Source organism: Mus musculus, chromosome 11, assembly GCF_000001635.26.
Source record: "Mus musculus strain C57BL/6J chromosome 11, GRCm38.p6 C57BL/6J".
Classification (NCBI taxonomy): domain Eukaryota; kingdom Metazoa; phylum Chordata; class Mammalia; order Rodentia; family Muridae; genus Mus; species Mus musculus.
Window position 1 is genome coordinate 6,247,644 of NC_000077.6, and position 22,400 is coordinate 6,270,043.

Here is a 22,400-nt window from a genome sequence, read left to right on the forward strand (position 1 = left end):
ATAAAAACCCCTAGCTTCCAAGCCTTGTGGTTGAAACCACTGTCTCCTGCATGAGATACGTTTTCGACCCAGAACTCCGCCATTAAACTACCTCATGCTTTTACATCAAAAAAAAAAAAAAAAAAAAAAAAAAGGACTGCCTGCTCTTCCAGAGGTCCTGAGTTCAACTCCCAGCAACCACATGGTGGCTCACAACCATCTGTAATGAGATCTGACACCCTCTTCTGGTGTGTCTGAAGACAACTGCAGTGTACTTATTTATAATAATAAGTAAATCTTTGAGCTGGAGCGAGCAGGGTTGACTGAAGCAAGCAGAGCCAACCAGAGTGAGCAGAGGTCCTAAATAAAATTCCCAACAACCACATGCAGGATCCCAACCATCTGCACAGCTACAGTGCACTCAGATGCATAAAATAAATAAACAAATCTTTAAAAAAAGAGAGAGAGATAAGTAACACGACACTCGACACTTTTTCTTTTTTAGACAGGGTGTCTGGACATAGTCCTGTCTGTCCTGGAATTTACAATTCACAATGTAGACCAGGCTGCTCTCAAACTCGCTTCTTGAGTGCTGGGATTAAAGGTGTGCACCACCACACCCAGCTAACACAACACTTTGAATGCCAATAGATGGGACAATATAGAAGAAATGAAGTGCTTGATCTTTTACTGCCACAACTGACTCATAGCTGAAAACCTGGGTCGGACCATACAGAATAAGGAAACTGAGTCTGTGACCTTAAAACTCTCCCCAAAGAAAAGTTGACGCCCAGAGGCTTCACTGGCAAATTCTACCAAACATACCTAAGAATCAACACTGAGTTTTCTGAAATGCTTCCACACTATTGAGGAGGAAAGAGCACTTGTGATGCATCTGCTGTGGTTTAAAGATGGTTTTTGAGGGAGTTGTACGCTGGTTTTATACACTTGGTTCTCAGAGTGGAAATAACAGAGTGGAACTTAGGAAGCAGAAGAGCGGCGACACGAGCCAGGCTCCAACTTTTCAGAATGGAACTAGGTCTCAGAGTGGTGACATATAGAACCTTTAAGAGATGTGACTCAGCCGGGTGGTGGTGGCGCACGCCTTTAATCCCAGCACTCGGGAGGCAGAGGCAGGTGGATTTCTGAGTTTGAGGCCAGCCTGGTCTACAGAGTGAGTTCCAGGACAGCAAGGGCTACACAGAGAAACCCTGTCTCGAAAAACCAGAGAGAGAGAGAGAGAGAGAGAGAGAGAGAGAGAGAGAGAGAGATGCGACTCTGGGGGTTTTTAAGAGAACTGCTTATAGACTGAATATCACATGACCATGATGGCAAAGGCTTAGGTGAGCTGCAGGCGCATGAGTGGGAGACCTGGCCTGACCCCTCCCCAGCCCCAGCACTTGAGGGGGAGAGAGGAATCTCACACCTCCCCTGGGCAGCATAGTAGAGCTGCCCCTGCTGAGTGGAGCCGGTGAGCTGGTCATGAGAGAGGGAAAACAGTCTGGCCACTTGCCAGTTGCTAGCCTGGGCAATAGGAAAACCAGAGCTACACAGAGAAACCAAGTCTCAAAAAACTAAAACCAAGCCAAAACAAGAAAAAAAGTAAAGGTCATAAAAAAGTGTGGTAGACACGCCTTTAATCTCAGAATTCAGGAGGCAGAGCCAGGTGGGCTTCTGAATTCAAGGACAACCTGATCTACATAGCAAGTTCCAGGATAGCCAGAACTACATAATAAACCCAGTCTCAAAAAACCCCCAACAACCAGCAAATATAGATAGATAGATAGATAGATAGATAGATAGATAGATAGATAGATAGATAGATAGATAACCAGGCATAGTGGTGGCAGAAGCAGATAGATCTCTACCAGATAAAGGGCGGTCTGGTCTACAGAGTGTGTTCCAGTACAGCAAAGAGAAACTGTCTAAAAAGAAAGGCCAAAACCAAAACCAAACTGAATATAATAAAATAATAATAATAAAATCTGGGGAGAAACTCCAATATGTCTGAGGTCTGGGCTCAATCCCCCAACACTTAAAACAAATCACAATGATATCTGTAAACAAAAAGTGAAAGATCTATATACTGAAAACTACAAACACTGCCAAAAGAAATTTCAAAAAGCGTAACTAAGTGGCCATGCCACACTCACGCATGGGAAGATGAAGTGGCCTTTGTCATAGTTCCTATCACAATCCTTATGTTTTTTCAAAATAGAAAACTACCATGAAAGTCATATGGAATCTCAAGAGACTTTCAATAGCCCAATAGCAACCTGTGGGTCAAGACCTCTGTGGGGGTGTCAAATGACATTGTCACAGGGGCACCTAAGCCATCAGCAATATCAGATATTTACAATTCATAACAGTAGCAAAATTAGTTATGAAGTAGCAATGAAAATAATTTTATGGGGGGCTGGAGAGATGGCTCAGCAGTTAAGAGCACTGACTGCTCTTCCAGAGGACCTGGGTTCAATTCCCAGCACCCACATGGCAGCTCACAACTGACTGTAACTCCAAGATTGGACACCCTCACACAGACATACATACAGGCATAACACTAGTGCACATAAAATAAATAAATTAAAATACAATAATTGTATGGCTGGGGTATCCCACAGCATGAACAAAGGGCTGCAGTATTAGGAAGGTTGAGAACCGCTGATTTAGACGAAAAACCATCACAGTGATTTCTTACCCATCAAGAGAAGAAAAGGAAAGCTACATGATTTGGGTTTCTTCCTTTTCTTTGCTTTTTAAAATCATGGTTTGCTTCTGTGTGAGTGCACATGCCATCATCACACAGGGAAGTAGGTCACAGGGAGGTCAGAAGATAACTTTGAGGAGTCAATCAATCCTTTCGTTCCATGGCGGGTTCTGAGCGAGGACTGAAGCTGAGCGGCCAAACTGATGAGAGAAATGTTTTACTCTGCTGAGCTGTCTCATTACACTGATAATTGGTTTTCATCCAAAAAAAAGCTTAAAACCTTAAGTCAGGTGTCATAATGATGCATGAGTGACATTTAGTTTTGTTTTGTTTTTTTGTTTGGTTGCTATTGGGGTTGCGGGAAAGACAGGATCTCACCCTGCAGCTGAGACTGAGGCTGGCCTCAAGCTCATGACCCTCTTACCTCAGCCTCACAAGGAGCTGGGAATACAGATGTGTGTCTCCACACCCAGCTGTGAATGTCCTTAATATTATTGAATCATACACTTAAAATGGTTAAAATATTAATTTTATGCATCGTTTGCCCCAATATAAAAACATAGTAGAGCCGGGCATGGTGGCACATGCCTTTAATTCCAGCACTCGGGAGGCAGAGGCAGGCGGATTTCTGAGTTCAAGGCCAGCCTGGTCTATACTGTGAGTTCCAAGACAGCCAGGGCTATATAGAGAAACCCTATCTTGGAAAAAAAAAACCAAAACCAAAAACCAAACCAAACAAAACAAAACAAAACAAAAAACGTAGTAAAGCAGGAAGATGTGACAGACCTTACTGCCCCACTTTAATGGCACAAGGTGATACTTTTACACCATTAGGGTCACTTGGCCTTCAAGAATGACAAGCTTCCTCCCATACTTTTCATGGGTTTCCTCCTCTCTAGGGCTGTGAACACTCCTTATTGATGTCCTTGGGGTCTCTTCTCTCTCCCTCCAAAAGCCTAGCTCCATCTCTCTCTTGCCCACCTCCTTGCAGCTAGATTTTAATTGACAATCAACTGTCAACTGGTGCCTGGTGTACTGTTAACTTCAGCAGCAAGCCCTAGCTAGTCCCCATGAACTGCCACCACCCAGACTTGACAACCTAAAATGTCTCCACACCTCGCCAAGTGCTCCGTGCTACAAAGAGCCTCTCGTTGAGGATGTCACCCCACAGGAAACCTTTCTGCTCTAACCCCTCCAACTCTTCCAAGGGTGGGGCTGAGGCCATCTCTGGGTTCCTTCCAAATCTTGCCTGTCAACTCTGGTTTTGCAATGGTCTGTTTCATCCTGGTGTCACAGTAGATCTACACATCTGGGCATTCAGCTTATCAGTCCCCTTGAGTCGTCTTCTGTTGCTGAGTCTGGGGTCCTGGCTCCTAAGGAGCATGCATTGCTCTTCCATAAAGGATCCTATCTTGTACACAGGGCCAATCTTCACATTTCTGTGTATGTGTAAGGCTTTTTGCTCCAGGAGCAAGGCTATAGTTGGATCTATACAGTGGAACTGCTGTCTGGTTCTTTATCCCCATCCTTTGGGGACTCACAGCATGAACCTGCTGTGCCAGCCCACACTGAAGTAGAGGCATGAAGTTGTCATTCCTCTGAATGGAGAGGTGGCTTGTACTTCCTTGAGGGTTTCTTGGAGGAGAATGGGCAGTTCGGTCCAACTACCTTGATCAGTGACCCCAGCACCCTCTTCCTCAGTTACAGGTTCTAGCAGTGAGTCTCAGCCTGGGAAGGCTCAAGAACACTGAACACATGGACCACAGAACAGGGGAGGGTAGATCCAGACTGCTGAGCAGAAGATGGAGACCATGTGTCCTGTGTCCACCCCAAGTTGGGATGAGGCCAGCGAGACTTAGTGAAGCATCTAATCCTTGAAGCAGTCCTGAGGTCTGGTTGGTATCCTTCACTCAAGAACTCTAGACAGTCTCTGCCCTAAGAGCTGGCGTTTAAAGGTATATGGGCACTCATATCTATTACCCATCCTTGTGGAATCCATAGCTGTTACACAAACCTGGGGCCTCTGGCATGTCTCTGCCTTTGAGAAGAGTGCAGTTGGGACCTCTCATCTAAGCTCTGAGACATGGAGATGATGTGAGAGCCTGGGTCATGCCTGCTGTACTGGGACAGTGTCTCTCCTCACTGGGCCATATGGCCAGTAAGCGGCTGTGACGATCTGGCACAGCCACTATGACCATGACATGCTGGGCAGTGAAGGGTGCTGCTTTACCATGAAAGACCCTCTTGATGCGTCTCCCTCCGTACCTGTCACAGCTGCTGACACCTTTGCTGCATTCAGTGCCCATCCCTGCACTTTGTTGATGTACGTGTGGGCAGTAAGTTGGGTGAGCCAGAAGAGCTGGAACTATCCAGTTCTGTAGGCATCTCAAGACAAACAAGCAATGACTGTGTGTGCCAAACACACAGTAAGTCTACCTGGTCCTCTTCAGTGATCCAGGGTGGGAGAGGGAGGGACAGAGGATGGAAGGAGCAGTCATAAAAGGAGAAGTAACCATTTGTAGCCCCTTCTGTTAGATGGGCATCTCACAGTGATTCTTTTCTTGGAAAAGTGGGGTGACATGAACTGAGGCGCCTCCCTGGGATTTCAATCTTATCACTTTATTGCCTCCTGGGAATATCAACTGTAAAGGCCAAAGTCTTCAAAGCCGAGTCATTAATCCTTGGCAGATGCAAGCAGAGATTTGGTATGGAACATGGAGCCTTTTATGTTCTAAGTCCACAGGTCAGTAAGGACCTGACTATCTGGTCAGGGTGTCGTCCTCTAAAACCCCGTACTCCATTCACTTTTTAACAAAAGTCCTTCAGATTTCCAAGGTCAACCAGAACACTTTTCAACCTGTCACATGTTTTGGTGACAACCACACTGGTCTTTTAACCTTCAAATGTACCAGGGAATTGGTACACGTCACCCGCCAGGACCACCATTTCCTCTTGCCCTTTCTGCCTCAGCCATCTCTCCAACCAAATGTGGCCCTTCTCAAGCCTCCGGCATCCCGGCTTCGCACACCAGAACTATCTCCCAGTTTATGTACAGCCCAAATGTCTACCCTAGAATGTAAGCCTTGAGGGACACACAGTGTCTTTCCTCTTACAGGCTAAAACAAATTCTATAAGCCCCAACCTATGGAGTCAACTGCCACTTAGGGGTCCAATTCTTGGTTCCCATAAAGTTCCTGCACACAGACTGCCTTATTCCTGACTCTAGACAAGGTCATGGCCAAGACACAGTAGATCACCCAGGTGTAAATGAAAATGTCATACTGTAGGGTGTCCCCAGACTGGAGACTACCTGGGCTTTTCTACTGCTTGGTGACACCTCATGTTCCAGCAAGCCCTACCTCTTCCTTACTGGGCTCATGGCCAAGTGTCTCCTATAGACCTAGGTATCCCATGCCTGAGTCTGTGAGTATAGCTAGCCACAGGCTCATCTGCAGTTTAGACGTGCTGTTGTAAGGTTAGTGAAACAGACTTCACTCCCAAACTGAGTCTAGGAGGCAACCTTAGCAACCAAAGCAATTGACTCATCGCACATCACCACAGGACCATTTGGGCCTAAGATGAATGGGCTGGACAATTTTACATTATCAAGTTGGACACGAGCTAAAGTCATCTGAGAATTAGGAAACCTCAGTTAGGAAAATGCCTCCATAAAATTAGACTGTGGGCAAGACTGTAGGGCATTTTCTTTTCTTTTTTTTATATATTTTTATTAGATATTTTCTTTATTTACATTTCAAATGTTATCTGGTTTCCTAGTTTCCCCTCTGAAAATCCCCTATTCCCCTCTTACTTCCCCCTGCTCCACAACCCATCCACTCCCATTCCTGGCCCTGGTATTCCCCTATACTGGGGCATAGAATCTTCACAAGACCTAGGCCTCTCTTCACATTGATGACCGACTAGGCCATCCTCTGCTACATATACAGCTAGAGCCACAAGTCTCACCATGTCTTTTCTTTAATTGGTGGTTTAATACCAAGAGGCTCTGGGGGTACTGGTTAGTTCATATCGTTGTTCCTCCTATCGGGCTACAAACCCCTTCAGCTCCTTGGGTACTTTTTCTAGCTCCTTCATTGGGGACCCTGTGCTCTGTCCAATGGATGATTGTGAGCATTCACTTTTGTATTTGGCAGGCACTGGCAAAACTCCTCAGGAGACAGCTATATCAGGCTCCTGTCAGCAAGCTCTTGTTGGCATCTGCCAGTGTTTGGGTTTGGTGGTTGTTTATGGGATGAATCCCCAAGTGGGGCAGTCTCTGGATGGTTGTTCCTTCAGTCTCTGCTCTAAATTTTGTCTCTGTAACTCCTTCCATGGGTATTTTGTTCCCCTTCTAATAAGGATTCGGAGCTTCTGGGCTGTGATGGTTTGTATATTCTTGGAGCAGGGAGTGGCACCATTTGGAGGTGTGGCCTTATTGGAACAGGTATGACCTGGTTGGAGTAGGTGTGTCACTGTGGGTGTGGGCATAAGAATGTAATGCCTGGTTGCTTCAGTCTTCCACTAGCAACCTTTGGATGAAGATGTAGAACTCTCAGCTCTGCCTGCACCATGCCTGCCTGGATACTGCCATGCTCACACCTTGGTGATAATGGACTGAACCTCTGAAACTACAAGCCGGCCCCAATTAAATGTTGTTTTTATACTTGCCTTGGTCATGGTGACTGTGCACAGCAGTAAAACCCTAACTAAGACATGGGCTAATATCCACTTATCAGTGAGTGCATATCAGTGTGTGTCCTTTTGTGATGGGTTATCTCACTTAGGATGATATCCTCCAGATCCATCCATTTGTCTAAGATGATGAACTCTCAATTCTGAACATCTCAATTCTGAACATGCTCCAAATGCAAGGGCATCCACATTCATTAAAGAAACTTTGCTAAAACTCAAAGCACACATTATACAATAATAGTGGGAGACTTCAACATCCCACTCTCATCAATGGACAGATCCTGGAAACAGAAACTAAACAGAGACACAGTGAAACTAACAGAAGTTATTAAACAAATGTATTTAACAGATATCTATAGAACATTTCATCCTAAAACAAAAGGATATACCTTCTTCTCAGCACCTCATGGTACCTTCTCCAAAATTGACCATATAATTGGTCACCAAATAGGCCTCAACACATACAAAAAATATTGAAATAATCCCATGTATCCTATCAGATCACCACAGACTAAGGCTGATCTTCAATAACAACATAAATAATAGAAAGCCCACATACATGTAGAAGCTGAACAACACTACTCAATGATACCTTGTTCAAAGAAGAAATAAAATTAAAGACTTTCAAGAGTTTAATGAAATGAAGACACAACATACCCAAACTTATGGGACACAATGAAAGCAGTCCTAAGAGGAAAACTCATAGCCCTGAGTGCCTCCAAAAAGAAACTGGAGCACACACTAGCAGCTTGACAGCACACCTAAAAGCTTTAGAACAAAAGGAAGCAAATTCACCCAAGAGGAGTAGACGCAAGAAATAATCAAACTCAGGACTGAAATCAACCAAGTGGAACAAAAAGAACTATACAAAGAATCAACCAAACTAGGAACTGGTTCTTTGAGAAAATCAACAAGATAGATAAACCCTTAGCCAGACTCACTAGAGGGCACAGGGACAGTATCCTAATTAATAAAATCAGAACATTATGAACTAACCAGTACCCTGGAGCTCTTGACTCTAGCTGCATATGTATCAAAAGATGGCCTAGTCGGCCATCACTGGAAAGAGAGGCCCATTGGACACGCAAACTTTATATGCCCCAGTACAGGGGAACGCCAGGGCCAAAAAGGGGGAGTGGGTGGGTAGGGGAGTAGGGGTGAGTGGGTATGGGGGACTTTTGGTATAGCATTGGAAATGTAAATGAGCTAAATACCTAATAAAAAATTAAAAAATAAAAAAAAATAAAATCAGAAATGAAAAGGGAGCTATAACAACAGAATCAGAGGGCATTTTCTTATCTAGTGATAGATATGGGAGGGCCCAGCCTACTGTGGGTGAGGCCCTGGCCAGTGGTCCTGGGTGCTCTAAGAAAGCAGTTTGAGCAATGCATAGGGACAAGCTAGTAAGCAGCAGCCTCCACAGCCTCTGCATCAGCTCCTGCACTCGGGTTCCTGTCCTCACTGCTTTTGATGATGAACTTTATAAGGAACTATGAACAAAAGAAACCCTTTCCTCAGTAAGTTGCTTTGGTTATGATGCCTCCTCGCAGCAATGGTAACCACTCTCCACCGCCAGCCCCCTGTGACAGATGGCCCTGCCCCTTGCCAGCTGCAACACTCAGGAGAGCAGGCTCAGGGTCTTGCCTGGGCAGCACAGTGGAGCTGGCCCTGAAGGGGAAGGCATGTGGGGGTTGGGGCGTGAACCAGCCCCAGAGTGGTAGAGTTGGCCTAACCCCTCACAGGTTGCACCTTAGAAAGGAAGGGCTAAGTCTTGACTGGGCAGCACAGTGGAGCTGGCTCGAAGGTCACGAGAGCAGGAGAGCTGACCCTGCCTCCTACTGATGATGGCACTGGGCAGCCTAGCTGGAGCAGAGCCAGAGAGCTCACCCTGATGGTGTGGATAAGGGAGAGCCAGCTCAGGACCATGCAGATCCCGGGCCCACCTCAAAAATCTACATCATTTGTGAACTGCCAGGGCTCATAAAATGGCCAGCCCTGCTGACCCAGAGCTGCAGGATCTCCATGACACACAGGCTAACTGGAAGGACTCAGTAAAGTGTCACAGAAGGTAGAGGCCTTAAACCAGACCAGACCATTGCAGACGTGTGGACAGGGGTAAACCGTGGGACGCACTGTGACATTACAGCTCCCTCAATGTTTTCTATGCTTTGTTTCTTTTTTTTTGGGGGGGGGGGGACGACGAGGCTGCAAGGGTCGGGGTGACAAGGAGATGGGTGGGACTGGGGTACATGATGAGAAACTTACGAAGAATCAATAGCAAGCTTAAGGGTAGTAAGCTCTGCATACTCTCCCTACTTAGACTCAGAAAACAGGGAACATTTTCTCCACAGCCTAAGTTATCTCATCCCAAAGTGTAGGCCTGAGTAACGGCAGGTCCCAGAACAGTCGCCAGCTACTGCAGTAACAACCCACACAGCTAGCCCTGTACTGCTGACCAGGCCAGGCTCCAAACCTGACCTCGCCCCACCTGCTGTGTGACCCCATCTTTACTGGATTGCTTTTGAATTTATTTATGGGGTATGGGAGCACAAAAGCCATTGCAAATATGTGGTCAGAGAACTTGTGAGAATCTCTTCTTTCCTCCCACCATGAGGGTCCTAAGAACTGGCCTTGGTTCACACACCTTACAGGCAAACACCTTTACCTGCTGAGCCCCACTGAACTACCCTAACAACTAGGTGGTTTGGGGCACATGTCCTCACCATGGTAAGGAAAGTGACAGAATCAGACAGTACCACAGGAACAGCAGGCATGGACCAACATCCACCTCAGTCCACCGAACTGTCCAGGGCTGTCAGCAAAGCAGGGCGGCAAAGGCCAGGAATTGCTGTTTTTGCATATGCTGATGCATGCTGTTCTGCATGCAGAGGTCACAGTGGGTCTTCTCTGTTGCTCTCCATCTTAGTTTTTAGGATCCAGTCTTTCCCTGAACCTAGAGCATCCTGTTTTGTCTACACTGCCTAGCCAGCAAGCCCTTTTGCACTCCCTCCCTGCCTAAAGGCACACAACGGTGTTGGAGATGCAGACTGCCACTCTGTCTTTCCATGGGTGCTGAGGAAGCACACCCAGGCCCTCACTACTTGCACAGCAAACACTTATCTACAAACCATCTTCCTGGCCCCCAGGGCTACTCTTCATCTTTTTCTCACTACAACTGAGCACAGGATAGCATGACACTGTGGGCTTCGAGGCTCTGGAATACATCTACCACTGACAATCCCCGTCTTCCCAGGCTACATACTCCAGCGTCCTGGAGACCCTTGGAGTTAAGACACAGAAACCCCAAGCCTCACCCTGTCCCTCCAGCCACACCCCCTGACTAGAACCAAAGCTGAACTTCAGGCTTGACTTCTCTTCTACCCCAGCCTGGCCTTCCGATGCCTGATAAGCAAGTGACAAGCAGCCAGGCAGAGAGTAACTGGTATACAGGACAGGTAGGAGGATGCTGAGGGAGGATGCAGAGCATCACCTCCTCTGAAGCCCCCTGCAGCCAGTGCTCAGGTTGGGACATGGAGGAGGGGTCTTGTAGGTGTGCATTCCGTATATTACCACTTGTGCTTCTGAAACAAACACACAGACTGTCACAATCTTTCATCCAAAAAGGGACGCTAGTTGCCTTGGCTCCCAGGGCTTAGTGATGTTTTCCTCTGAATGTGAACATGCGTATGCTGGGGAGATCCAGGGGCTTATGGTCAGGAATGCCCTGACTTAGAAGAACACAAGCTCTTCGGTCTGCTGATCTGGGGTGGTAGAACTGCAGGAACTACAGACAGGGCTCTGGGTCAGTCACAGCCCAACACTGGACCGGCAGAACCAGGACACCTGGCCTTGGCTTGCCAACTGAGGCAGGCAGCAGCAGAGCCAGACAACACCACCTTTTCTGTCAACTCCGGAGATTTGGGAAAGCAATCTTTTCCCACATTCCAGAGGGTCACAGCCCGGGGCAGCTGGAATCTTTATTCTGCTAATGGACAAAATGGCAGCCCAGTAGTACCAAGGAGATGGGGTGTCCAAAGCTGCTTCCTCAAAGTACAGTCTGTCCACACACTGAGCACCAGAATGTGCCCACAAACAGAGCAGAAAGCCCACTCCATCCAGGCCAGGATGCCCAATTCAGTGTCCTCAGGCTCAGGCAACCTCAAGAAGGCTTTGCTGCGGGCTTAGGTTTCTTTCCCCTGTGCTTAAAGTCACGCAGTGGGTTCTGGGCCTTCACCTTCTACAAGAGCAGAAGTCGAAAGTTAGTTTGATGAATCAGTCAGATGGTCCCAACAGACATGAGCAGTGCTGACACCTGACCAAATCCCTGTGCCACAAGCCAGAAACTGCTAGCTGCTGCAGACGTGAGGGAGGCTACTGTGGGCAGACACAGGGCCTTCAGGCAGCTGTGCGAATACCACAAACCCACCCCCATTCCTGGGAGTCCCATCCCTCCCTCAGCTGCTGAAGATGCAGGGCATGGTGGGAAGGAGCACTGCTTCTGTGCCAGGCATCGTGGGAGACGTACCTTAGCCTTCCTAGAGAAGGGCACCTTTCTCCGTTTCTTTCGAGGATGTACAAGGCCACGAAGAGCAGCAGGAACTGGAAGAGATGCTGGGCCTCAGGGATGGCCTCACCCCTACTTCAGCTACACAGTTCTCTCTATAGCGTGAGACCTGGCTTTCAGTGCTGGCCACTCCCTTCTCAGCATTACTCTGTACACTTACAGCACAGACTCCAATTCAGTCTAGCAGTGGTGGTGCACACATTTAATCCCAGTAATCAGGAGGCAGAGGCAGGAGGGTTTGAGTTCAAGGCCAGCCTGGTCAATAGAGTGAGTTCCAGAACTGCCAGGGCTAAACAGAGAAACCCTGTCTCAAAAAAACATAAAGTGGCACAGTGGTTAAGAGCAATGACTGCTCTTCTGAAGATCCCGAATTCAAATCCCAGCAACCACATGGTGGCTCACAACCATCTGTAATGGGATCTGGTGCCCTCTTCTGGTGTGTCTCAAGACAGCTACAGTGTATTACATATAATAAATAATCTTAAAAAACAAAGCAACAACAAAAACCCATAAAGTGGGGCCGGGGGAGGGGGCTGAAGGGAAGAGTATCCAATACTCAATTACTTGTTATATGTGCGCAAACAGAAGATTAAAGTTAGTTCCATAGGCTCCCACTGTCTAAATCATGTCTGTAGTGATTACATTTAATGCAAAGCACACATAACAAGAGAAGCTATGGCATATTCATAGCAGAGTGTGTACACGGCACAGAGAAAGGGAGGGAGGGAGGGAAGAAACGCCTACAAGGGTGAGGCATTTAAAAAGAGAGAAGTCAGAGGGTGGGTTCTCTTTGTGCTGCTCCTGAACTGCAAATTCTCTAGTCCCTATTACTGCTCCTCCCGTTCCCTCTGTATTCCACCCCAACTTCACAAGATCTTGGGCCTAGCCTCAGAGCAGGCACCTCAACAGGATAGGCCACATCTAACATGTCAGACCTTCCCGGATCTTGCAAACTTCCTGGCTCACTCTTAGTGAGTGACTTTGCTCTTAGTAGGTGCTTTAGGCCAAAGGGAGCCTCCTAGCATTTCTGACACAGACCAAGGGTGGGGTCATCTCCAGCTCACTATCCCTTAGAAGCCTGCCTGCAGCCCTAGGTCTGGTGTCATCTTTCCTGGGCCCTTTCACACTCAAACCTTGTCGGCCCTGGTATGTCTCTCCCATACCTTCCTGTCACCTGTTTTGTTTTGTTTTGGTTTTTTGAGACAGGGTTTTTCTACATAGCCCTTGTGGCTGTAGAACTCCATCTGTAGACCAGGCTGGCCTCAAACTCACAAAGATCTGCCCGTCTCTGCCTCCTGGGTGTTAGCATTAAAGGCGTGTACCACAACTGCCCAGCCCTTCTGTCACTTCCAAAGCAGCAACATCACATTAGCAAACTGACTCCATTACAGGCAGGTAGGATCAGGAATGATGGAGAGCCTACGCTAACTGGCCGGCCACCGTCTTATCAACTCTTCTTTGTTTATTGTAAGCATGGAAGGCAGGGATACTCACTGCCAAAAATACCCCACACTACACATCCAAAGGGAAAGCCCAGAGCCTTCCTGAGTTGTGAAGGACCAGCTAGCTTGAACAGATACCTTCCCTCCCTCAGCACCGTGTGCCCCCCTCATCTGCCCCTACCCTCAAACCACAGTGGTTTCAGCTTGGTGCCTGCCAATCTAGAGTATTCCCCAGCACAAGGTCCTGAGTCAGGACTCTCCCTCAAATGTGCTCAGCATCCTGAGAACACGGGAAGCCAGTCACTGGCTCATTTTCCTACTCAACCAAACCCTGGAATATGCCACCAACTCTGCACAACCAGTTTCCTCATCTCCACAATGCAACCCAGTTATGATGAGATAGACGGGTGGAACACAGCTGCACGAGCTGGTACATGGAGCATGGTTGCTCGTGCTCACGTACTCTGAACTGCCTGGTCTCTAGTGCCCTCACACACAAGCTGTCCCAGCACCAAGCACAGGAGCTGGTGGAAGATGGCCAAGAGCGAGGCTCTGTCCTCCAGACTTCTGACCCTCAGCCACACTCACCCAAATAGTCAGGGACATGGCCCAAATGAGGCTTCACCACTGCCGGGTGCAAGGGCAGATCATGGCGAAGTAGCTGAAGGTCTCTGGGGTTGTCTTCAAAGTATGTCTAACGGACAGAGAGCACAAGATTTAAAATGCACAAAAAGCGTCACAGTGAAGTGAAGTTTGCCTACCACTTTGTTCTTCATCCTCCTTGACAGCAACTGCCTAGGACGAACCAGGACAAGCTTCTCATGGCTTGCACAGTTGCCCTCTGCTGGCCAAGCAAGGCACTGCATGCTGTAGCATATCCAGACAATGCTACCTCCAGGAAATCTGTCTACTCTGGAGGTCCCTTCTCACACACCAGAGTTTCACAATGTGGGGCAGCTAGAGCCTTTATTCACGCACTGATGCTAGACTAGAGTCTCCAAAATGGGTACAAGGATATACCCTGTACAAGGACATGTCTGTTTACTTCTCTAAGACACAAACATAGGCACTCTGAATCACTTAAGCTTAGTTATCTTCTTACAGACTGTTCTTCATCAACACCAACAGCCTCTCCACACTCTTCCATGTCTTTGTAACAGCTAGGTATGGCTTGTACATTCTAAGAACCCTAGTATGGACCTTACAGGGCTTCCAAATAATGTTGTAATGATTCTAATAGTATTCCCAATAATGTTGTTCACACATACACTATGTATGCTCATTTATAATTAACCGAGTGCACACTGTGAAGTGTGTCTACCACCCTCCCAGCAGGACAGCTGTCTTTCAACTGGTTTCCTACCTCTCCCTGCCAAAGGCCAGCAAACCATTCAGCTGTCCGCTCTCACCTTGAGCTCCAAGCCCTCACCTTGAGCTTCTCTGAGTGCAGAAGCTCCTCCTTGATCTCCTTCAGTCTCGCCTCTCGAATGGCCTGCTTGGTCACTGAGCGCATGGCATCCTGTGGGTAGACCAGGGGTGAGACGGCCTTAGACCCGCGTGTTCATCGATGGGGTATAATCCCTGGGTCACAGCTCACTCCACAACATCCCTCCTCCCCACCTTTGTCAAGCTTACCCTGCAGCGATAACGAAAGCTTTCAATCTCCTCCATCTGGAACTGGTATGGAAGCAGGATGGGGGCCTCGCCCTCTGGGGAGAAGGCAGTTGTGAAGGTTGAGGGCAGGGCCCATGTAAGGCCTTCCCCTGGTAGCCTCCTGCTCCTCTTCTCTGAAATGAGGCTGTACCATGAGACTCAGCATCACTGTCTTTGAGTCTAAAAGCAGCTCCCAAAACACTTAGGTTAGGGGTGTGTGCTTCAGCCCGGTGTGCCTGTCATCAGCCTCAGGCTCACAACCCACCACCCACAAGACTCCTCATGATGATGGCTGCTGCCTGCAACAGGGCACACGTCACCCACTCAAAGCAACTGAGTCCAGACAGAGCAGAGTATTTAATTAACTCCTGACTATGAAGCAGTCAGTGAACATGGCAGAGTATTACTTTAGTCACTATATGAAAGGACATAGTGTCTGTCATCGGGGAAAGATGATAATGGACAGTGGTAGAAGTCTGCTATCACTCCAGGTTTCTCAGCATTTTACACAGAGCCTCATTATATAACCCAGGGTGGCCTCCAACTAGCTATGTAGCCTGGGCTGACCTAGAACTCTCTTCCCACCTCAGGCTCCAGTGCTGGGAGCCTGCTATATATAAGGCTTCCTCCTCTCATTTGTCTTGGATTTAGAAAAAGATTTATTTATTTTACTTTTTTTGTGTTTTGCCTGTATGCACATATGTATACTGCCTACATGCCTGGTGCCTGCAGATGCCAAGAGGGTGCTAGAGTTACAGATGTCTGTGAACTGTCAAACAGGTGCTAGGAACTAAACCTGGGTCCTCTAAAAGAGCAGCAAGTGGGGCTGGAGAGACAGCTCAGAGGTTAAGACTGCTCTTCCAGAGGTCCTGAGTTCAATTCCCAGTACCCACATGGTGGCTCACAACCATCTGTAATGGGATCCAGTGCCCTCTTCTGGTGTGTCTGAAGACAGCTTCAGTGTACTCACATACATACATACATACATACATACATCTTAAAAACAGGAAAGAGCAGCAAGTGTTCAGCCACAGATCAACCTCTCAAGCCCCATTCTTTGATTTAAAAATAGAAAAAAAAAAAAAAAGTTCTTACTATGTATCCCAGCCTAGCCTCAAACTGTCAGTCAGCCATCCTGTCTCACCCCTGTGCTCTGCAATGAAAGATGTGCAGTACCATACTAGACACTGGAGTTGCTCGCCAGGTGAGCTGGGAGAAGCCCGGCTCCTAGACTCGCAGTCATACCACGGGCTCTTACCTCCACTCAGAAGGTCCTCAATCTTTCCCAAGAAAGGCTGTTCCGCGGGCAACACAAAGGTCAGAACTATGCCTGGGTTGTTGGCTCGAGCTGTCCTGCAGAGGGAGAAGATCAAGCGTGTACCACTAGCCCACAGGATCTGTCCTTCCGCACGCCCCAGCTCACCCCACGCCCCATCCTCCTACCTGCCAGCTCGATGGACATAAGCCTCTGCGGTGGGAGGAAGGTCAAAATTGAGGACCGCAGACACGTGGTGGAAGTCTATGCCCCGAGCCACACCTGACTCTGGATCAGAGGCCCTGAGAAAATAACCTGGTATCAGACAGATACTCACCCTCTGGGAATGTGTTCTCACATATATCTCTAAGCCATCTCTCCTCTAAGCAAAGCTGAAAGACCTCCAAACATTAGAATCACTCCAGGAGCTGGGGTGTTGGAGGGTGGACCGGAGTTCTGACATGCAGGCAAACCTGTGCCCTGACCTTAGCCCTGGGCAATAGCAGAACATACTGACCCATAAACCGCCTCTGGGACCCTGACACTCTGTGCTGCACATGTGGGCATCACCCTCTACTCTATGTCTGCCCAGGAAGCTAAGCAAGGGCCCGTGGGACTGCCAGGTATAACCACCGAGAATGTCTGACAACTCACTCACTCTATGCACTTTGGCTCAGTCTTACAGAGGCTGAAAACAGTCCTCTCGGAGGAATGATGAAAAAAGAGAACCGTGGACTCACTTGTTTCCTTTGGACCCGCGGCCTCGACGTTTGCCTTTGACTTGGGGTCCCAAGATTTCAGCATCTGTCGCTATGACGCAATCATACAAGCCTTGGTTGAACTGTGAGATGATGTGGCACCTGCAATCCAAGGGGATGACCAGCCTGACCCTAACCATCCTCCTTCCCTCTCTCTTTACCTCCTTTATTATCCTCAGATCCGCACCTCAGCCTCCTCAGCTGAAAACTACAGCACTGACCTGGAGAGATGGCTCAAGGACTAAACGCTCGGCTGCTCTCCAGAGGACCCAGGTCCTAGTCCCAGCACCCACATGGCAACTAATACTCCGTAAATCCAATGTCAGGGGATCCAACACCCTTTATGGCCTCCCTATGCATCAGCTACGCACGTAGGACACATAAACCACACAGGCAATAAAACACCTACACTCGTAATTTTCCTTCCTTCCTTCCTTCCTTTCTTCCTTAATGGAGCAGCAGCTAATTATTTCAGAGTTGTCATCATACTGAGAGGCTAGCTCCTAGCAAGTGGTTACAGAACAGAAAAGGGATCTAGGTGTATAACTGAGTGGTTGAGTGCTTACTTAGCAAGAACAAGGCTCTGGGCTCAATCCCTCACACTGCAAAGAGGCGGGAGGAGAAGAAATAAGACCAGCTGTGTGAGGCAGCCCACAAATTTAATCTCAGCACTTAGAAATCTGAGGACTGCTCTAAATTCAAGGCTAACTTGGACTACAAATACAGCATAACCCATCTCGTAAAAGGGGAAAGAACCAACTGGGTTCTCCTTCCATGTTTCTTCTCAGCTTATCTTTATCAAGACAGACACAGCGGACCTGGAGCGCAGTGGGAGTTCTCCGTTGAGCACGCAGGAAGGAATGCTGAACTGTTCCAGGAAAAGACGGAGCCGGTAACCCCTCTCTAGAGTGTTGACAAAGAGCAAGGCTTTGCCCCGAATCAGTGACAGCTTGAGCAGGGCATACAGCAGCAAGAACTTGTCCTCTTCTGTCTCACAGACCACCTGAAATTGCTGGAGCTGGTCTGGCCCCGGCAGCTGGGACTCCTGTAACTTGAGGGTAACCTAGGAAGAGGACAGACCTGTGATCAGGAAAGAGAAGTGGTTCTGTGGACACTGCCTCACTAACCAAAGCAACTACATTAGTGCAGGATAGAACATGTCTTTAAGGGTTTTTGGTGTGTGAGCCACTGCCCCATCCCCCACCCCACCTCAGGGCTGTAACCTAAGAACTCAAAAGTACCCTAACTATTGTGGTATTAGAAACAAACTATACATACAGCATCAGTGTACAGCACAAAGACAAACATTGGGAGTAGACAGGATACAGAATAGAAGCCTGCACAATGGCTGGAAGTAGAAGACTGAAATGTACACAAGGGGAACTCTGGTCTTAGAATTTGGCTCCCTTTGGAAACGTGACCCCAAGTGACTTCCAAGCAAAGCACAGTTTGGACTAGGGAAAGCTATAAATATATAATGACTTCAAGTGACTTCCTTTCAGTGATTAAGAATTAGGAAAGACATACCTAACAAAAATAGTCCCCCCGCAAGCGCCAGAAGTTTCCTGAGAAGGATCAACAAGTTCAGAGACTTGGGTCTCAGTCCCAGATGCTCCACTTACCGGGTTATGCAGTACCAGCTCCTTCAGAGTTTGTACATCCTCATTGAAAGTGGCCGACATGAGAAAAGCCTGGTAAATCCGAGGCAAGTGACTGAAAGAAAGAACAGGGCTTGATCAGGCTCCAGCCCACCCATTCCACTCCAGTCCCAAGTCCAGACCCTTGCAGGTCTAGGAGCCACTTCTGTTTCTTCCTTACCAGAGAAGACTCTTGAGTTCATCCTCAAAGCCAAAGGAAAAAAGAAGGTCAGCTTCATCTACCACCAGCAGCTCTAGGGAGTCCCGGAGTTTCAAGGTGTTCTGCTGCAAGTGGCTTAACACTCGGGATGGGGTTCCCACCACCACATCTGGCTTCTCCATCAACACAGCTCTGCAGGTGGCAAGGATTTAGCAGCCAGACCCTCGCCCTGGCAGACCTGCCCAGGCTAGCCACTCACACCACCAAGGGCACACACTTGCAAAGCGTTCTCCCTTTGGAGGCCTGCAGGTTTCACCCACCTCTGAGAAGCTGAGTCTTCTGCAGCTGAGACGTTAGCCACTCGCACATCCCGAGCACAGTAGGCAGCCAGTTGCTGGATCATGGCCTGGGCCTGCCGTGCCAGCTCCTTGGTAGGAACAAGAACAAGGCCTCTCACAGCCTGCTCCATTACAGGACCTGTCTGTAAGAACACCAATTCAAGACCGTTCAAAGTACTGGGTCCGCCCAAACAGTCAGAACCATGTACTGCAACACAACCACCTAGCTGTGTCCTGATAAACTCTTAATTCTGCCCACCTCACAGCACAGGGGGCAGAGCTTTCCCAGGCACTCAAATTTAGAACTTGCTGAAATCACTTAACGTACTACGGAGCTGATGAGTCCCCCTCTAGATAAAAGGTTACTCAAAATTACAACAGGATGGCGGTCGTGGCACCAAGGCCCGGGTTGAGAGCCAAGTAACCTGAACTCCAGCTCAGAGATTAAGCTGCAAATTGACCAAGTTCTCTATGGGCCGCCTAACACTGACACAGGACCTATAGGAGGAACCTTGGCACAGTCGGGCACTTCATTCCCTATTCTTTTGGAGCGTCCTGCCTCATACTCACTGCTCCTCTCGCTACCCACCGCCTTCTTGTGGAGAAGCGACTGAAGCATCGGAATAGCATAAGCTGCGGTCTTCCCGGAGCCTGTGCGGGCGCGGGCCAGGAGGTCCTTCCCCTCCAGCGCCAGAGGAATGGCCTTTTCCTGGATCAACGTAGGTCGCGACCAGCCCAAATCGGTGACAGCCTAAGAAGGAAGAGGACGCAGCTCAAGCGGCGTGGAGTACAGCGGCACACCGGGTAGCAGCTCCACAGCCTACCCCATACCTGCAGGAGCCGGGGATCCAGGCCCATGTGTTCAAAACCCAGCGCTTCTTGGTCCTCCATGGCGTGACTCCACGCTGTCAGTGCGCACGCGTAGGGCGGGACAAACCAACAACTAATCAGCTCTGGAAGGTACGTCACTTCCTGGAAGTACTTTCTCCTGGGTGTCCGACGTTGCTACCAATTTGTGCTGGCTCTGCGCAGGAGCGTTCCGCAATGCTGTCCCTTGAACGCCCTCCGAATTGTGGATGCCTCTTCTCTGGCGCCTCAGCCTTCCCTGACCCACAGAGTGACGTGGGCAGGGCTTTGCTAGGTTATGGTTGGGATCGACCGCGTTTTGGCTAAAGGGAGGCAGCCGCCACTTAGGCACATGCGCAAAGGAATTAGGGTTCTGTGGGTAACCAGAGGCAAATCTCACTGGGCAGAAATCGCGGCACAAGTTGCTAACCTAAGATAAATGTTAAATCAGGCCTTCAGCTACTATGAAGATTTTCACAAATACTGCCAACACGCGGTGCAATCCTTAACAGCTCTTAGAAGAAGAGCCAAGTTGACTCGAACCCTTCCTGGGACCATCTTTCCCAGAAAACGAAAATCAGACTTTGTTACACATGTTAATAAGGCCCATTCTTTGAGAATTCCTTACCAGGGAATGTCCTTAGGACTTTTTCTTCTGTTTTTGTTTTTTTTTTGTTTTTTTTTTTTTGTTTGTTTGTTTGTTTTTTTCAAGACAGGGTTTCTCTGTGTGGCCCTGGCTGTCCTGGAACTCACTCTGTAGACCAGGCTGGCTTCAAACTCAGAAATCCGCCTGCCTCTGCCTCCCAAATGCTGAGATTAAAGGCATGTGCCATCACTGCCTGGGGAAGATTGATTGATTGGTTTTTTTGAGACATGGCCTCATTATGTAGTGGCTGGCCTGGAACTTGGTAGGTAGACCAGACTGGTTTGACTCAGCCTCCCTAGTGCTGGAATTAAAGGCATGCACTACCACCCTTCCTTGGGACCTCTTAAAACACCTAAAGCCAAAAAAGTGTCAGTTGACCTTAGGCCCATTTCTTCTGGGCGCTGTAACTATTGTTAGGGCAATAACAGAAAAGAGATTGGTGGGGACTAAAAACATTTACCAACAGGGTCTTATAGTGACCACCTATTAAGAAAGGGAAAGCCCTCCTGATAACAGGAGGGGCTGAGCTGAAGGAAAAGACCAATAAAAGGGGTCATTAAGTGGGCAACAGGATCAATGTAGAGCACTTCCCTAGCGTGCATGATGCCTTAGAGTCTCAATCAGCAGCAAAGGAGAGGAAAAGGGGGAGACTTAAGGTGGGGCTAGAAGCCTAACTGCAAAACGCTGGACTCTGGCACCTGTGACTGCAGTGAGCTCAAACTGATGATCTAGATCAGTGCTTCTCAACCTTCCCAATGCTGCTACCCTTTAATACAGTTCCTCACGTTGAAGTGACCCCCATCCAGAACATCATTTTTACTATTTCACAACTGTAATTTTGCTACTCTTATGAATCATGATGTAAATGTGTCTTTTCTGCTGGTCTTAGGTGGACCCTGTGAATGGGTTATTTGACCCCTAAAGGGGTCATGGCCTACAAGTTGAGAATGACTGATCTAGACTAACTCCCTACTTTAAAGTTATCTGGTCAGCAATCTTGGCCATGCTGAATGGCATTCACAAGTTTCAGGAGTTAGGATGGAAATACCTTTGAGGCAGTCATTTTCCTACCTACCATATCCCTCACATACACGACTGAATCTGGCCATAACTGAATGCTGCCAGAAATCTGTTTGTTTCCAAGGTGGGGATAGGGGGTGTGGTGGAAAGGAATCAACAGGAAAGAAACTTGCTTGTTCAGAGCTTGGTGCTCCAATGTGTTTATTGTGGACAAACCCATCGATGCCTGGCCTGGCCTTTTCTAGCCTCTCGCTCTCTCAGGTCCAGTCTACTTTGCTGGCTACAATTCTTGAGACATCAGAGCAGAAAAGTTGCCTCATGTTGCCGGGCAGTCGTGGCACACACCTTTAATCCCAGCACTTGGGAGGCAGAGGCAGGCGGATTTCTGAGTTCGAGGCCAGCCTGGTCTACAGAGTGAGTTCCTGGGCTACACAGAGAAACCCTATCTCAAAAAAAAAAAAACAAAACCTCATGTTGATCTACACATCTAAGTCATCCAAAGGACACTTTATTTCTGGGCATCTTACCACACAATAAAACCCCAACACTCGAAGATCAGAGCCAGGAGGACCCTGACTTAAAGACCAACACAAGCTCCACCTCGGGACTCTCAAAAACAATAGCCGGGCGCGATGGCACACGCCTTTAATCCCAGCACTCTAGAGGCAGAGGCAGGTGGATTTCTGTGAGTTCAAGGCCAGCC

At 48.2% G+C, this 22,400-nt stretch overlaps 1 protein-coding gene across 3 annotated transcripts; it reads right to left on the reverse strand.

Annotated features, from left to right (window-relative positions):
- Positions 1-9,901: 9,901 nt before the first annotated feature.
- Positions 9,902-22,143, reverse strand: Ddx56 (DEAD box helicase 56). 3 transcript variants are annotated; one of them, NM_026538.3, is made up of 14 exons: positions 20,017-20,086; positions 19,775-19,936; positions 19,168-19,328; positions 18,869-19,039; positions 18,673-18,763; positions 17,869-18,113; positions 17,033-17,152; positions 16,481-16,594; positions 16,296-16,390; positions 15,020-15,093; positions 14,814-14,903; positions 13,973-14,078; positions 11,904-11,977; positions 9,902-11,615 (listed from the first exon to the last, which is right to left on the reverse strand). In NM_026538.3, exons 1-14 carry the CDS (start codon positions 20,074-20,076, stop codon positions 11,538-11,540), a joined length of 1,641 nt encoding a protein of 546 aa, NP_080814.1. In that variant the 5' UTR covers positions 20,077-20,086; the 3' UTR covers positions 9,902-11,537. The 3 variants fall into 3 exon arrangements, with proteins under 3 accessions (NP_080814.1, XP_017170139.1, XP_011242033.1); XM_017314650.2 differs by having other exon boundaries at positions 11,321-11,615; positions 19,168-19,274; positions 20,017-22,143; XM_011243731.3 differs by having other exon boundaries at positions 11,321-11,615; positions 19,168-19,324; positions 20,017-20,106.
- Positions 22,144-22,400: the final 257 nt, after the last annotated feature.

Coding starts and splice junctions, on each gene's coding strand:
- Ddx56 (NM_026538.3), bottom strand. CDS start 20,076: ATGGAGGACCAAGAAGCGCTGGGTTTTGAACACATGGGCCTGGATCCC. Junction 17,153..17,868: donor GAACTCCCACTGCGCTCCAG/GTCCGCTGTGTC, acceptor CTTGGATTGCAG/GTGCCACATCATCTCACAGT. Junction 16,391..16,480: donor TATGTCCATCGAGCTGGCAG/GTAGGAGGATGG, acceptor CTCCCTCTGCAG/GACAGCTCGAGCCAACAACC.